Source organism: Cuculus canorus, chromosome W (assembly GCF_017976375.1).
Source record: "Cuculus canorus isolate bCucCan1 chromosome W, bCucCan1.pri, whole genome shotgun sequence".
Taxonomy (NCBI): Eukaryota; Metazoa; Chordata; class Aves; order Cuculiformes; family Cuculidae; genus Cuculus; species Cuculus canorus.
In genome coordinates, this window is record NC_071440.1 from 12800599 (window position 1) to 12816639 (window position 16041).

The following is a 16041-nucleotide window of genomic DNA, read 5'->3' on the forward strand; positions in this document are numbered from 1 at the left end:
TTGGCCTTCTTGGCCACCTGGGCACACTGCTGGCTCATGTTCAGTTGGCTGTCAATCAACACCCCCAGGTCCTTCTCCTAGTCTGTAGCACTGCATAGGGTTGTTGTTCCCCAAGTGCAGGACCCGGCATTTGGCCTTGTTAAACCTCATGCCATTGGTCTCAGCCCATTGGTCCAGCCTGTTCAGATCCCTTTGTAGAGCCTCCCTACCCTCCAGCAGATCCACATTTCCACCCAGCTTAGTGTCATCTGCAAACTTACTAAGGGTACATTCAATCCCCTCATCCAGGTCATGGAACAGGACTGGCCCCAGCGCTGAGCCCTGGGGGACACCACTTGTGACCGGCCTCCAGCTGGAGTTAACTCCATTTACCACCACTCTCTGGGCCTGGCCATGCAACCAGTTTTCCACCCAGGAGAGCGTGCGCCTGTCCAGGCCAGAGGCAGACAGTTTCTGAAGCAGAATGCTGTGAGAAACTGTGTCAAAGGCTTTACTGAAGTCTTGGACATCTTTACATCTTCATATCAATACCACAACAAAAATGTCTCTTGCTTAACAGGACTACTTACCTACTCAAACAGAAGTTTAATGGAAATTTTCAGGCTAAGATCTAATTTTTGTTTCACTTGTATAATGCTGACCTAGTCAAAATTTAGCAGTTATTACTTCTCAGTATTACCTAAGCAGGGCCCAGATCCACCCCACCTCAGAACTTAATTGTAGCCAATTTTTTTGCTATAGTATTTTAGCTTATGTATTCATGAAAGAAAAATAGAACTTTCCTTCCCTAGGCTCCCCATATTTTATTGCAAACACAAAACTACTGGCACACTAAGGGGTAAAAAACAGTCATGGAGAGCTGCCTTCCTTTTTCCCCAACACTTATTTTTAATAACTAAGGGTTGCTTCATGTGTCTGTAATTGGCATCTTCCTGATATTTACTTGTAATAAACTTGTCTGGAAGCTTTTGGGATATTTAGTTGGTTTAGTCTTATGAGACTTGCTACAGTTTTTCAATAATTTTGATATACAAGTATTTACAAGTGGTCATAGTTTGATACATGGTATTATTCCTACATTATCTTTAGCTAGGTGGTTTGTTTGAAGCAGTAAAAAATAAAAAACTTCATAAAGACAGTCATCAGAGTTGTCCCCAAAAAGTTAACGTTTATTGGAATTCTTATTTACAACTCTCAAAAAGTTCAGAAGACTATCTTTATTCATACTGTTTTATTTTGTTCATGTTTCTCTAATCGACTGACAAATCTTGTTTTGTGTTTGGTTGCATTTTTGTTTTGTTTGGGTTTTTTTTTATTTTTTTTTAATAAAAGTAAACAGGAATATTTTGCCACTTACTAGAAAATATACAAAATTTGTTTGCTAACTAGACAAGTATCATCTTTACTAGAAATCTAACAGAAAAAAACCCAAACAAATTATTCACAAGATTCAAAGTTTACTGACTTTCTAGACTATTTCTAGGTATAACATGGAAGCTTGACATTAGGAATTACACAGAAGTTGTTAAAGTTTCTTTAATTTTACTGCTCATAGGTTTCCTAGAGATTTACAGCTAATATCACCTAAACACTTCTTTTTTTCTCCCTTCTTCCCATCCCATTACTTACTATGCTACATGCAAGCTTAATGGCCAGTGCATGCGGAATGGTGTTGTTCTTTGATTTCTTCACTTAGGGCAATAATTTAGATCTATCCCCTCTACCCAACTGGCTGTTTTCATAAAGCCCACAGAACTCTGTTTTCTTTATGACCTCTGACTGATGGAATCAACTAACAGGTTCAACAGAAAGAGGAGACAGACGATCACAACCATTTCTATTTGCAAGTCTGTCTTGCCTTCTTAAGTCTGCAACATTAATCATATTCCCAGTTTTAAAAATATTAACCTCCTAGTGCAGTAGATACTTGTTGAACTTGGCAGTGTTCTAGAATAAGAATTTAATTCCATCTTTATAAGTTCACTGTTATCCTCATCCTGCAGCAGGGAAAGTTCTAACCAGGCTTTTCCAACCAAGTGAACCCTCTACACATCCTAGAACACCAGCAATCGACATTAGAGGGGTGGGTTTATTTTTTTTTTCCATTAAGAAAACAGCTGGCAAAACTGTACTTTCACTTTGGAAAAAAAACATTAAGTTAATGCTTCCCTGCTTTGAAAGTTCAACAAAAAAGGAAGCCTCACAAGAATTAACAGTCCACTGTTCCAACTTGAAAGATAGCCTAGCTTGGAGTTTATAAAGTACATATTGTCATGTCTATATTATCATGTCATATTATCATGGCCCTGCACTTGATAGACATGAGTTTTACTTTAACATTTCAATCTAATCTGTTTCAGTTTTTGACACTTAAGACAACTTTTGAGGAAAAAGAGTAATGGATGCTGATAAAACTTAAACAGTATTAAAAATGTATTATGTATGGTATATACACGTGACTTAGTTATTAAATTAAGCTAACTGATTCTAACAAGCAGATTAAACATCTGTAAAAAAGCATGGCTGGTCCTCCTGAATAATGGTCTGCTTGCTTGTCCACCAGGAAGCTTTGGCAAAGTTAAAATGTAAAACAGTTCTAATAAACAAAATACAGGAGAATGGATAGCCAAGGACTGAAAATGCTTACCTTGACTCTCCACTACTGTTTCTTACAACGTCTTCATCACTGTGCCCATTCATTGTAAATATTAAGAAATTTAAAAGATAAACAAAAGTCCACTCAAGTTAGAAGGTGGATGTCAAGAATCTAATTCTTGGTACTCTGTTTTCCAGGTGACTTGTTTACTCAACTGTTCTCTGCAGGCATTGAAGATTTTTCCCAAATTACCTAAAGTAGTAAAGGAAAACGTTGACATAATTTGAAATATTTGATGGTTGCAACTGAAAGATACTGAAAATAACTTGTCCTGTCACAAGACTGAAAGGGAGTATCTATCAACTTTGCCATATACATCTTAACTGAAAAATAGCTTTTGGTATGCCATAATACTGTCTTAAGAACAACCAGATCTAACTTTTAAAGGAAAACAGCCTCCCCAAACACATAAATATAAATTATGGATATTAATACCCTAACATCCAATTAGCAAAATTATTTAATGCACAAAGCAAACATATCAGCGGCATTTCCAGACACAGATATAACATTTACATCTAGCTGGGGGTAGAGACAGTTAAATAAAAGACTGTCTCATTTTAAAAAATTGACTCAACTACATCAAGCTAATAAGATCCCATGGACAGTGATCATTATTTCATATGCATGAACATCTTCAACCAGATCTCCGCCACGTCAGATGCACCTAGAAAGTTTAGGCTCACTTTAAATGGAGTACAAGTATGAACTCGCTGATAATCAGCTAAAAAGCAGTGCCTCTCAAATTTAGTGGTGTGAAAGCAGTGAGGGACTCTCGTCTGCAGGTTGCCAGCCTCGAGGTGCTCTCCTCTAATATAGCTCGACCTACAGCTCATGATGGAGGTAGGGGCCGCCTCATTCCGAGACGAAAAAAAGCCCCGCACTCAGGCACTATCTCAGACACCAGGACCACTCCATCAAGCAAACAATGGCTATGACGGGAGAAAAGAAAGGGCCCTGTAACCCCAGAGAGGCCTCGAAGGGAAGCTGGGCCCCCCGCGGCTTGGTGGTTCCTCGCGGATCGGCCGCTGCCGCCCAACGAGGCCAAGCTCTGCGCTGTCTGCTCTCCTGCGCTCAGGGTGCGAACATTCTGCCGCCTCCGGGACTCGCGCTCCCCGGGACCCAGTAAATATCTTTAGTGGGCACAAAACTCGCTCCTTGTCGCCCACTCCCTGCTCTGCGACCATTCCCCCTACCTCCCGTACCGCGCTTTCGCGGCCTCCCGTGACCAATCGCTCCTCCAAGGCGCTCCCGGAGAGAGCCCAGGCCAGGGCTGACTCCCTTATCTCCCGCGGATTCACCTCCCTCCCCCGGAGACGGCCCTCTGCTGGTGACGCGACCCGCACAGGCGCCGCTCCTGGCCAAGGCTCCCTGCCATTACTGCTAAGGCGGCTGCTGTCCTGCGTGGTCGCTTCTCCCAGCGTGTGTTGTCGTCCCCCCGTGGCCAGAGAAGAGCGAAGGCCGTACTCCTGCCTCCCAGCCAGTTCGTCACAGGGTCTCCCCGCAGGAGCCAACGAAAGTGTCTCAACCCCACCTCCTCGCCTCCTTCCCTCTTCAGAAAACAGTGAGCGGGCCCAGGAGTTTTCTTCTCAACGCCAGTTTCCTCCCCATCCATCTTCAAAAGCGACAGCCACCGCGCAACTCCGTACCAGAGAAAGGGAAAGAAGCCACGGTGGGCCTCTGCCTACCTGCGTGCATGCACCCGGCCTGGCTTCTCTAGGGTTGCCCTGGTCCGAGACGTCGCTACACCCCACGAAGAGATCTGTGCTGCAATCTAGAGTCAGAGGCTGCTCCTGCGGCCGCCACAGGGCCTAGGCCGCCGGCTCCTTACAGCCCCACGCAGCGAGTTCGTCTGTAGCCCCTACCAGCTTGAACAATAGGGCCCCAAACGGGGTAGAGAGAAGCCTGGGAGCAGGTGTGTTATTCCGCTACCGTTTCTTAAGTCCTCTCGACCACCGCCATCACTCTACCACTCCCTTCAACCTCCTCCTCCTCCCCCCTTAGTCGGATCGAAACCCTGGGCGTGATGTCAGTCCTGCGCCCTGGGACAGAGCAGGGAGGAGGAGGAGGAGCAACAGCCGGGAGGGGATAGCGTCGCCGGGCCATGGCGGCAGGAAGGGCCGCTTAGAGGGGGGTGGGGGAGTCAAAACAGCTTCCTTGCCGCGCCGGATACTGCTGCACTCACCCACTGCAGCAGCGAACGGGCGCTGGGGCTAGTGCCGTTCCTGGTGCCCACTGCAGCTCCTGTGTGAGGGGGCAGGCGGGGCCTGGCCTGAGAGGCGCCCATGACTCGCGCATCCTGGCAGGGGACCTGGCCTAGGCCACACGTTACTGTTTAGTGTGGTGTGGGGATTTTTGTTTCAGGCTTTTCTTCTCTAAAACCAGAGCCCCTTAATAAACACATATGCATTTCTTAGTCTTCCTATGTGGTTACAAGTGGGATTAGAGCATATTTAGGAAGGCTTGGCATGCAGCTGCACAGAGGACGCTTACCTCCGTGAGGAAGGCATCCCCAGTTGGAGGCAGAGCACTTCTTTCTTCTTCTTTATATCTAACTCAAGTTGTTTTAATTTTAAGTGATTAATGAGAAAGCTGTTTGTTTGAGGTGGCTCATGTTCAGAAAAATAATCACGTAAATCATGCTACTGCTGGAGTCTACATGTTTCCAGAGTGGTGAAAGAAAATAGTGGCTTCTGAGTGAGAGACTGCGCTCTGAGCAATACAATTACACGGCCAAAGGTGTTGGGAAGAAGAAATGATTTACCTGCTTTCTCCTCTTTGGATTCCCACATATGCAATCACACTCTATCATGCTAGGGAGGATTGTGGGGTCATAACTGACCAGGATGCGGTACCAGACTTGGAATTTCTTCTGCACTCTGCAAGAGTAAAAGAGGTTGAGATTAACATGAAAACACAGTTTACTCATGAAGGAAAGAAAGGCTTGAAAGAAGAGGGTCATTGTGTGGGCATACCAGAGCAGGGTGGCTACAGTAGCTGTCAAATCAGTTCATACTTGAAGAGTTGTGTTGGCCAGAGGTCAGCACCTGAGCCACAGTCTGCTAGAGATGTTGGCCTTGGGTTTATCTCATGGCTGCCCTCCCGCTAGGGTGATCAAAGCTTGGCAGCCAAGGCACCTGCCACCCCCTCAGCAGGGCTACAGAGGTTTCACACAGCTGCTCCTTCAACCTGTTGTGTTGAGATCAACTGTTACACACAGCAACTCCATTTCCATTTTGGAACCAGACTGAAGCAGCAGAGGCTGGGTAAGTCACTTCCACTAGTCCATCTCTCAAGCACCACAGGAAAATGCCTCAAAATCTCAAGAGTTAAAGACAGAGATAATAAAGCATCAAGACTTTCTCTTTTTCCTACTCTGCCCTCACAGCAACTATGCTCGGGGTGGGCATGAAGGCTGGGAGGGGACAGAACCCGGACAGCTGACTTGAATTGGCCAAAAGAATATTCCATGCTATATGATGTCATGCTCAGCAATAAAAAATGAGGGGAAGGGGTTTGGGGGGAGGTAGTCATTGCTCAGTGACTGGTTGGTTGTCAATCTGTTTGTGGGAGATGGTGAGTGATGGTCTTTGTATCACTTGTTTTGTGTTTTTGTTTTCTTTCATTTTCCTCTTTCCTTTACTCATTAAACTATCTTTATCTTGACCCAGAGTTTTCTTGCTTTTGCTCTTCCTGTTTTCTTACCTGTCCTGCTTGAGTGGGTGGGGGGTGGGTTGAGTGAATGGCTGTGTGGTACTTAGCTGTTGGATAAGGCCCCAAATCTGCAAACATTTTTAATATTTTCACAGTTTCTTGGCATTCCTCTGGTGAGTATTTAGGGCACTTGCTTCATTAAGAAGTATATATTCTGCAAGATTGTCTATAGAGTAAGAAGGTATGACTGTATATTTGAGACCTCATCTGGAGTACTGTGTCTAGTTCTGGAATCCTCAACATAAGAAGGATATGGAACTGTTGGAACAGGTCCAAAGGAGGGCTATAAAGATGATCAGAGGGCTGGAGCACCTCCCATATGAGGACAGGCTGAGAGAGTTGTGGTTGTTCAGCCAGGAGAAGAGAAGGCTCTGAGGAGATCTTATAGCAACCTTCCAGTACCTGAAAGGGGGCTACAAGAAAGCTGGAGAGGGACTGTTCAGAAAGGCTTGTGGGGATAGGACAATGGGGAACGGGTATAAGCTGGAGAGGGACAGATTTAGACTAGACATTAGGAAGAATTTCTTCACCATGAGAGTGGTGAGACACTGGAACAGGTTGCCAAGGGAAGTTGTGGATGCCCCATCCCTGGAGGTGTTCATGGCCAGGTTGGATGTGGCCTTGGGCAGCCTGATTTAGTGGGATGTCCCTGCCCATGGCAGGGGAGTTGGAACTAGATGATCTTTAAGGTCCCTTCCAACCCAAACTATTCTATGATTCTATATAAATTAAGTATATTTGTAACAGCTTATTTTAGCTATCAAAAGTAACAGTAGCTGTGAAAGTATGATACTGTTAGCATAAATTAATAATTTGAGGTAATTTTGGTCGAATTTTGTCAGCCTGAAGCTCAGATAATTTTGTGCTACAGAGTCCAATTCTTTCTTTACTTCCAGCGACAAGCAGCGTTTTGAGGTCAAATCACTATCCCCTTTTAAGGAGGCAAATAAATGAGTTAGTTCATGATTAGAAATACCCAATATAGGGTATACCCAATTAATGGTTCCTAATAATTTCTGTAAATCATTCATGGTGTTTATTTGTTTTGTAATTTGCAACACTTGAGGTTTAATATGTCATTCTGATAAAATCCACCCCAGATATTTCCACTGAGGCATAGTTTGTACCTTTTTGTCAGCAATTTGCAGCCTATGAGATTTTAATTCATCCAGCATATGCTGCAGGGTGTTTTTCAGGTATACTTTGGTTTTTGCACAGATAAGAATGTCATCCATATAATGATATATTATACTGGATGAAAAATATTGTCTTGTAGGTTGAAGAACAGCTGCAACCACAGTCTGACAAATAGTCGGGATGTTCATCATGCCCTGCAGTAATACTGTCCAGTGATATCTTTTCATGGGTTCGGAATTATTTACAGCAGGTACTGAAAATGCAAAATACTTACGGTCGTCTGGATGTAGGGGGATTGTAAAGAAACAATCTTTTAGATCTATTATAAAAAGGTACCGATCAGCAGGTAACATAGTTGGATTTGGTAGTCCAGGCTGTAAGGTACCCATCGGCTTCATTACTGCATTTATAGCTCTTAAATCATGTAGTAATTGCCATTTTCCAGACTTTTTAGGAATTATGAATATGTGAGTATTCCATGGACTATTAGATTGAACAATACGTCCAGCTTCTAATTGTTCTGCTACTAAATGTTGCAGTTGAACAAGTTTTTCCCCTTTAAGAGACCACTGATCAACCCAAACAGATTTCTCTGTAAACAAGGAGAGTTTGAGCAGGGGCTTTAGATCAGTGACCTTTAGGATAAATTTGTTTCTGTAGTAGTGATAGATACATTCCACTGCTTTACTAAGTCTCTTCCCCATAAATTTATTACTGTTGGCATTACATATGGTTGAATCCATGCTCGTGAATTTTCTGGTCCTGTCACTGGTAATAGTTTGGCACTCTTCATAGGAATTTGTATCCCACTTATGCCTGTAACAGTAGTGAAAGCTACATCAAGTGTAGGTTGTTTTGCTGTGATTTGCTGAGCCCAAGATGCCTAGACAGAATTAGTACTGCCAAATCGTCCCTGCCCTTGAATCTGAAGGGAACTTTGGGGAACAGAAGAGGGTAACAAAATAATTTGCGCGACCTTCTGATTTATTGCAGCATGGGGTTTGAAAGGCAGCTAGCATTATTTGAAGATTTACTTGTCGTGGGGGGGGGGGGGGAAATAAATAATAATCACTGAGGTTAAAAAGAAGTTAAGGAAATCTAAACCTTAAGTTTTGCAAAAAGTTAACAGAAAAACCTCCACATTTGGAGACAGGTTAAGCCTAAACCCATGCTTTATACAGTTACTGCTCCAGTGTGTTTTCCATTTGCTTGAGGAGGACATAACCTTGGGAGAAGAGGATCAGGTCAGGGAATACTTAAGCAAACCAGTCCATGGGCCCTGATGGGATGGACCCACAAGTGCTGAGGGAACTGGAAGATGTCATTGCGAGGTCACTCTCAATAATCTTTGATCAATCATGGCAACTGGGAAAAGTGTCTGAGGACTGGAGGAAAGCCAATGAAAACCATGCTGGAGCACATTTATCCTGAAGGGCTACAGCTTAAGAGAGAGAGGACACCCTCTGTAGCATCAGCAGAGGAAGAAGAGTCTGCCAGTTTTGATTTTTTGAAAAAAGGCTCTTATTGGCTGGTTTCACTATTGAGATGGATGTAGAACAAGTGACATGGGTATAGGGAGTTAAACAAATCAAGGTAAAAAGTTTAGAGAAGGTAATTATGTTGATAATATAAGAAGTAGTCTGTTTTAAGAAAAAGGAACAAACAGGGAGGTGTATTTGCACCAGCTAGCTTTAGAATAAAAACGGAATCTTCATAGTCACAGGGGAGATGTATTCCCCTATAGGACTGTCATGGTTCAGCCCCAGCCTGGCTTGATCAGCTGCTAAATGTGAGCAGTTGTCCCAATCCACCTCCTCCACATGACGGAGAAAGACAAAAGAGAAAGAGACTTGTGGGTTGGAAACTAAAACAGCTTTAATAAAACAATAATAATAAGGAAAATGATAGAATCATTGAATCATAGAATAGTTAGGGTTGGAAGGGACCTTAAAGATCATCTAGTTCCAACCCCCTGCCATGGGCAGGGACATCCCACTAAAGCAGGCTGCCCAAGGCCCCATCCAACCTGGCCATGAACACCTCCAGGGATGGGGCATCCACAACTTCCCTTGGCAACCTGTTCCAGTGCCTCACCACTCTCATGGTGAAGAAATTCTTCCTAATGTCCAGTCTAAATCTGCCCCTCTCCAGTTTATACCTGTTCCCCCTCATCCTATCACCACAAGCCTTTATGAATAGCCCCTCCCCAGCTTTCCTGTAGGCCCCCTTCAGGTACTGGAAGGTCGCTATAAGATCTCCTCAGAGGCTTCTCTTCTACAGGCTGAACAAGCCCAACTCTCTCAGCCTGTCCTTGTATGGAAGGTGCTCCAAAATAATATTCATAAGAAAATAATAAAATATATACAAATATGCAAAATCACACCACCACCACCCTTGATGACTACGTCACCACTGATGCTGCAGAGCAGACACGGGGAAAGGTCCCGAGCTGGACTCAGAAACAGATGGGAGCTAGACTCAGGAACTGGATTCAGGAATGCATGGATCAGAATCAGGGGCAAAAATACAGATGGAGTTCTTACTGGATGCTGACCATCAAAGAGAGCTTGACCCTCATGATCCCTCAGTTTTACGCTGAGTATGATGTACATGGCATAGAATACTCTCTTGGTCAGTTTTGGGTCACCTGTCCCGTCCACTCCTCCCTGCAGGTGTGACACTTTTTCACCCCTTTGACTTATGGCACTCCACCAACTTGAGGATGACCTTTGTCTCCATAGGGATAGATGTAAGTAATGGCCTTTCTGCATACCAGTGCCCCATTACTCTGGTGATAATCATAAATATTAAGCATTATCATTTCTAGAGGTGGACACTGTCTAAAAAGTATGTAGTTAATTTTCAGAAAATGTTACACCTGGACTGGTAGAGTCTGGATCAGTCCATGGCAAATGGTAGGGCTGTGCTTCTACTCCAGGGGCAGTTGGTTCCAGGTGTATCGGACACCTATACATGTAGAAGTAAACTATGGCCTATACTCTGCTGGCAAAGGGATCAAGAAAAATGCAATATCAATTGTGGTGTACTATTTGGGTTTCTTTGACTCCAGTTCATATTGTCATTCCAACATATCTGGTATGGCAGCACTTCTGTCATCAGATGGGTTTCACCTTTCTCAGAGAAAAGAGGATTTTTGCTCAGGAACTTGCAGGGGTCATTGACAGAGCTTTAAACTAGACTTGAAAGGGGAATAATATCAGGCTTGCCTGTGACAAGCTGTGGGATGACACGCCAAGGTTAATTAGAGGGACGAGGTGCTAGTGAGGGCTCTCATCCAGATGCTCTGAGATGTGCTGGGTATACTGGAGCACACAAAGTTTTACAGAGATGAGCCAGGGGCTCCTGAGGCAGTAGGAGCCAACAGGGAAACACCAGGTAAATACCTCAGAGGAATTAAGGGATGTTCCTCTAAGAAGGTGACACAGCTGACAGCCCAGATGAAGTGCCTCTGCAGCAATGCAGCATGGGCGACAACAAGGAGTTGAAAGCCACCGTGCTGCTAGAAAGCTACAACCTAGTTGCCATTACTGAAACTTGGTGGGACAAATTCCATGACTGGAGTGTGTTGATGGCTACAGGCTGTTCAGAAGGGACAGGCAACAAAGGAAGGGCTGAGAGGTTCCCCTCTACATCAAGAGATGGATAGAGTGTGAAGAACTGTCTCTGAAGAACAGCCATGAGCAAGTTAAAAGCTTACAGCCAAGAATCAGAGACAGAGGCAATAAAGGTAACCCTGTGGTTGGTGTCTACTACAGGCTGCCTGATCAAGGGAAGCCTATTGACAAAGCCTTCTTACTCCAGCTCTTGTCCTGCTGGGGGATTTCAACCATTCTGACATATGATGTAAAAGTAGCGTGGTGAACTGTAGGCAATCCAGGAGACTCCTGGAATGCACTGAGGATAGCTTCTTAAGCCAGGTAATAGACAGCCCTACCAGAGGGGATGCTTTACTGGACCTGTTGGTCACCAATGCAAGTGAGCTCATGAGTGACATCAAGACTGGATGCAGCCTGGGCTGCAGTGATCACATACAGGTGGAGTTCACAGTCCTGAGTGATATGGGTCAGGCAAAGAGTAATGTCAGGAACCTGAGTTTAAGGAAAGGAAATGGAATTCCAGCTGTTCAAGGAATTAGTCAACAGGACCCCCTGAGAAACTGCCCTCAGGGACAAAGGAGCAGAACAGAGCTGGCCGATCTTTAAGGATGCTTTCCATAGAGTGCAAGAGCTCTTGATTCCCAGGTTTAAGAAATCGGGAAAGGAAGACAAGAGACTAGCATGGCTGAATAGGAACACTGCCTGGATGTGTAGGGATGGGGTCAGGAAGGCCAACTCGCGTCTGGAGCAAAACATAGCAAAGGATGCAAATAATAATAGGAAAGGCTTCTATGTCAGCCAGAAAAGGAAGGTCAAAGAAAGCATACCTCCCAATGAACAGAACTGGTATACTGGTGACAACGGATGAGAAGAAGGCTGAGGTACTGTGTTGAGTTTGAGTGGCAAGCGTTTTGGTAGTAGAAAGGCTACAGGGGTGGTTTCTGCTCAAGGCTGCTGAAGGCTGCTAGAAGCTAGACAGTGCAGAGGTAAACCTGAATTAAGGAATGAGGTCAGATATGGTTTGAAGCTTGCTTAATATAACTAGGCCGCTCTTTTTGTAAATATGAGGTTTTGCTTTGTAATCAGAGTTAGTAAATACTATGAGTTTTTGCTTTGTAACGCAAATCAGCAGTTTAGGGGCCTACCCCTCTGCAGGGGTATGATATGTTGAGGAGAACCATTATACATTCTGAGGGCCTGAAAGGGTCAAAAGCAGAATGATGAAGCCAGAAACCTTGAGAGCAGTGTTCTGTGCGGCCTGAAAGGGTCGATAACAGAAAACTGTGCTGAGATTAAAAGCCGCTCCTCCTGAAAGGGAGGATGCGGACACAGAGGTTCTTGGCGATATAATGGGTTTCTCCCCATTCCAGGGCCCAAGCTAAATGTATACACTCCAGGAACACCTGCAGATTTAGTTGAGGATGTTATGTGAACTCTGGACAGACACGTAGACCCTTGTTTTGTAGAACTTGTAGAGCCTGCTTTCTCACGACAAGAATAATAATAAAGTATGTAAACAGTGCATACAAGTACGATGTTATCTCAACCAGAAGAGTATAAAAACTCCGTTTGGAGAATAAAATGTTGCTACTTGCCACCAGAGCGGTAGTCCGTCTGTCGATTTAGGCGTCCCTGTGAGCTGGTCTCCGTCATTATGTGACAAAACAGTTGCCATTAGGTGTGGTGATTAATGGACTCCGTTCATGGTGCAAACTAAATCAGTTTATTGAGTGAAAGTACAGAGCTTATATACCCTAATCTGTCTTGTTAGCAGCTACCCCAGTAAAATTCCACTATTCCTGTTCTCATGACTTCATAAAGACAAGGACTAAAGCTAGAGAAGTACAGCTTATCTCCTTGTTATACCTCCTGCTTCCTCGGTTCTCACATACTTCACCAGTATCCCACGACTACAGCCTAATGATTCAAGGACTTTAAGCTAGCTAGCAAGCTTCAGACCAATGGCCGTTTGGTCTGTGCTCACTGCTGATATCGTAGGCATGCCAAGGCATCGGCTACCTGCATTGGCATACACATGACAGTGGAATCTTTAAGTCTGTACAAATTCAGGGACAGAATCTTCTCTCATCAAGTTCAAACCCAAACATGCTTTCTCCCATAATTAGGCATGTATGCTTTGCTATCTAGGAAACCACAAATTCAGTTATAATAGACAAAATAGGGAATTAAAGTTATGTAAACAAACTGCTTATCGGTATTTACCACTGGATGTATGGATTGTTTGATAAAATCACTATATAAACTGACTGAAATGTTACCATGACAGTGGTGCATTTTGTAAGACACGGACCCGATGCTCTCCCTGCTAACAAAAATAAAGGTGCTTTGACTTACAGTCCGTCTGTGAGTCGATTCCTTTGAATCAAACCCATCCAGGCTGCTGCACTGTGGCACAACATTGCTGCCCAGGTAGAAAAGATTGCTGTAAAGGTACAGCACGTAGATGCTCACATGCCCAAGAGCTGTGTCACCAAAGAAAATCAAAACAATGAGCAAGTCAACCAGGCTGCTAGAATTGAAATGACTCAGCTGGATCTGAACTCGGAACGTAAGTGTGAGCTATTCATAGCTCAGTGGGTCCATGCAACACTGGGACATCTACAGAGAGATACAGCATACAGATGGACTTCAAACTAAGGGTTGGATCTGATTATTGAAGCCACTGCATAGGTAATTCATGAATGCAAAACATGTACCATAATCAGGAAAGCCAATCAAGTAAAGCCTCTCTAGCATTCTCCTGTCCCGTTTAAAGCGGCGACTGGGGCACGCTCTTTAGAATTGCTGGCACAGCGTCAGAGTGACACAAATCACTCAGGAGGAGAATGTAAATATGCATGTCTCAAACACTGGATACAAAACAATACAATGACCCATGTGCGATGGAACACCACCAAAAAAAAACCCCATTAAAAATTATGTTACTGCGAACAATCCAGAACTTAGAAACATTGGCAATGCTGTATTACAGACAATCTGCTTAGTGAAACTGAAAACCAGAGCCAAAACCGAAACAAAATGCCCGCTACAGCCCACTACAGTTGCACCTATTTCAAAGAAAAGTGGAAAAGAGAACGAGGAGAGAAAAAAGAGAGACAGCTGATAAAAGAGATAAAAGAGATGAAAGACAGTCATCACCTTACAGGTTCCGTGCCTTGTAGCACGCTTCTTTTTGTCCTGTTAGTCCGAGAATATGATAACTGTCCACATGGGAGCAAGTGAGCCCAGGTTTTTAAACCCTCTGTCCCTGCTTCTCACCTGGGTCAAGTGGCAGATCAGGAAAAAGGTTGAGACATGCCCTTCGGCAGGTCTCAACCTGGAACAGTGCCCACACTGCCCACACTGTCCACACTGTCCACACAGCACGGTGCAGGATCACGTTTTAGAATCACCTGTTTTGAGGCATTTTAACCCATGCTATGCTGGGACCATACACAGGCTCCCCAGGGAAGTAGTCACGGCGCCAAGTTTGACAATATTCAAGAAGTATTTGGACAATGCCCTCGGACACATGATGTGAATTTTGGGGTTGTCCTATGCAGGGACAGGAGTTGTACTCCATCATCCTTGTGGGTCCCATCCAATTCAGGACACTGATTCTACCACACCTATGATACAAAAAATGTATGATTATACGGAGTATGACCAGTATGGCATGGAATCCTTTAATGATCAGATTTGGGACACTTGACCTGTCCGCTCCTCCCAGCAGGTGCAACCCCCCTGCACCAACTCTAGAATGGTCTTGATTTACATAGGAATAAGTGTGAGCAATGGCCTCTCTACATACCAATGCCCCATTACCTTGGTGATAAATATCAGGCTTATCACCTCTAGAAGCAGCCACAGTCTGAAAAACTGTGTTGGTAAGCTTCAGAACCTGAAGTTTTAGAAGAGACTTAGCTGAAAAGTCAATTAATATGTTCTGCTTTAGCCCAAATCAGAACACTCACTCTTTATTCCATACTATTTACGTCATGCTAAGGTTACCACTACTTATATCTTCAAATACATATATACATATATATTACTAATCTATGATTTTTCTGCAGAAAAGTTGGTTAAGCTCATGATTATGGGTCTCAATCTATTATAGCAGTTGCTCGGGGCAGGAGGGATGGCGTGAGGATTCATCGTGCTTCGTGCCCACGGGTTGCAGGTTAGCAATGTCAACCTCAAGGTGGATTATTGTGATACCGAAAATGCCAGCAAATAAAATTTGGAGTTTTAGAAAGCAAACATCCTTTATCGGGCCTGGGCAACACAAGGGACTGATCTCCATCAATCGTGCAATGAGACAAAAATTGGTTACAGAATATATTTCTCACTTACATGCATATGTATAAACTTCCCCAGAAATCTTATACATATTCTATTACTTTCCAAGGTCTAATTCGAATGTTGTTATGAAACTTCACAACGGTCAAAACTCTTGTTGATTTGGAGCTGGCTCAGGCTCTCTACTTGACCTTACCTATCAGATTAGTAAAGATTCCAAACAGAAATGATTAGAGAAGAGACATCTGTTTAGCACAAATCATTCCACACACAATATGTTATCATTTTCAAAGAAAGAACAGTGTCTGAAAAACACTGTTTTAAGGAAAACATGCTATCAGAGGGACACTCTGTCTAACTTTCAAAAATCACAACTGCTTAGATGAAACTTAAGCGTACTTTAGCTTAAATCAAAATATTCCACTTTGAAATATTCCACATATTGTATCAAATCCCTCCTTTTCTGTTTGGACCTTTGATTCTCATCTAAAGGTCCACACCACCCTTCTTTCCACAGGATAGCAAGCAAGGCAGAATAACATCAACATAGATTATCTACATCTATTTTGGAAATGTGATCCCTTTTCAAAACTATGCATTTTACACAACTTAATACTG

General features: G+C 43.7%; 1 protein-coding gene across 2 annotated transcripts in view; it reads right to left on the bottom strand.

Moving 5' to 3' along the window:
* Positions 1 to 2700, bottom strand: part of LOC128850249 (chromodomain-helicase-DNA-binding protein 1-like) — a 60216-nt gene extending 57516 nt beyond the window's left edge. For both annotated transcript variants that reach the window (XM_054053245.1, XM_054053244.1), the window contains exon 1: positions 2648 to 2700. In XM_054053245.1, the coding sequence (XP_053909220.1) occupies positions 2648 to 2700 (53 nt within the window). The remainder of the gene's footprint in view (positions 1 to 2647) is intronic.
* Positions 2701 to 16041: the final 13341 nt, after the last annotated feature.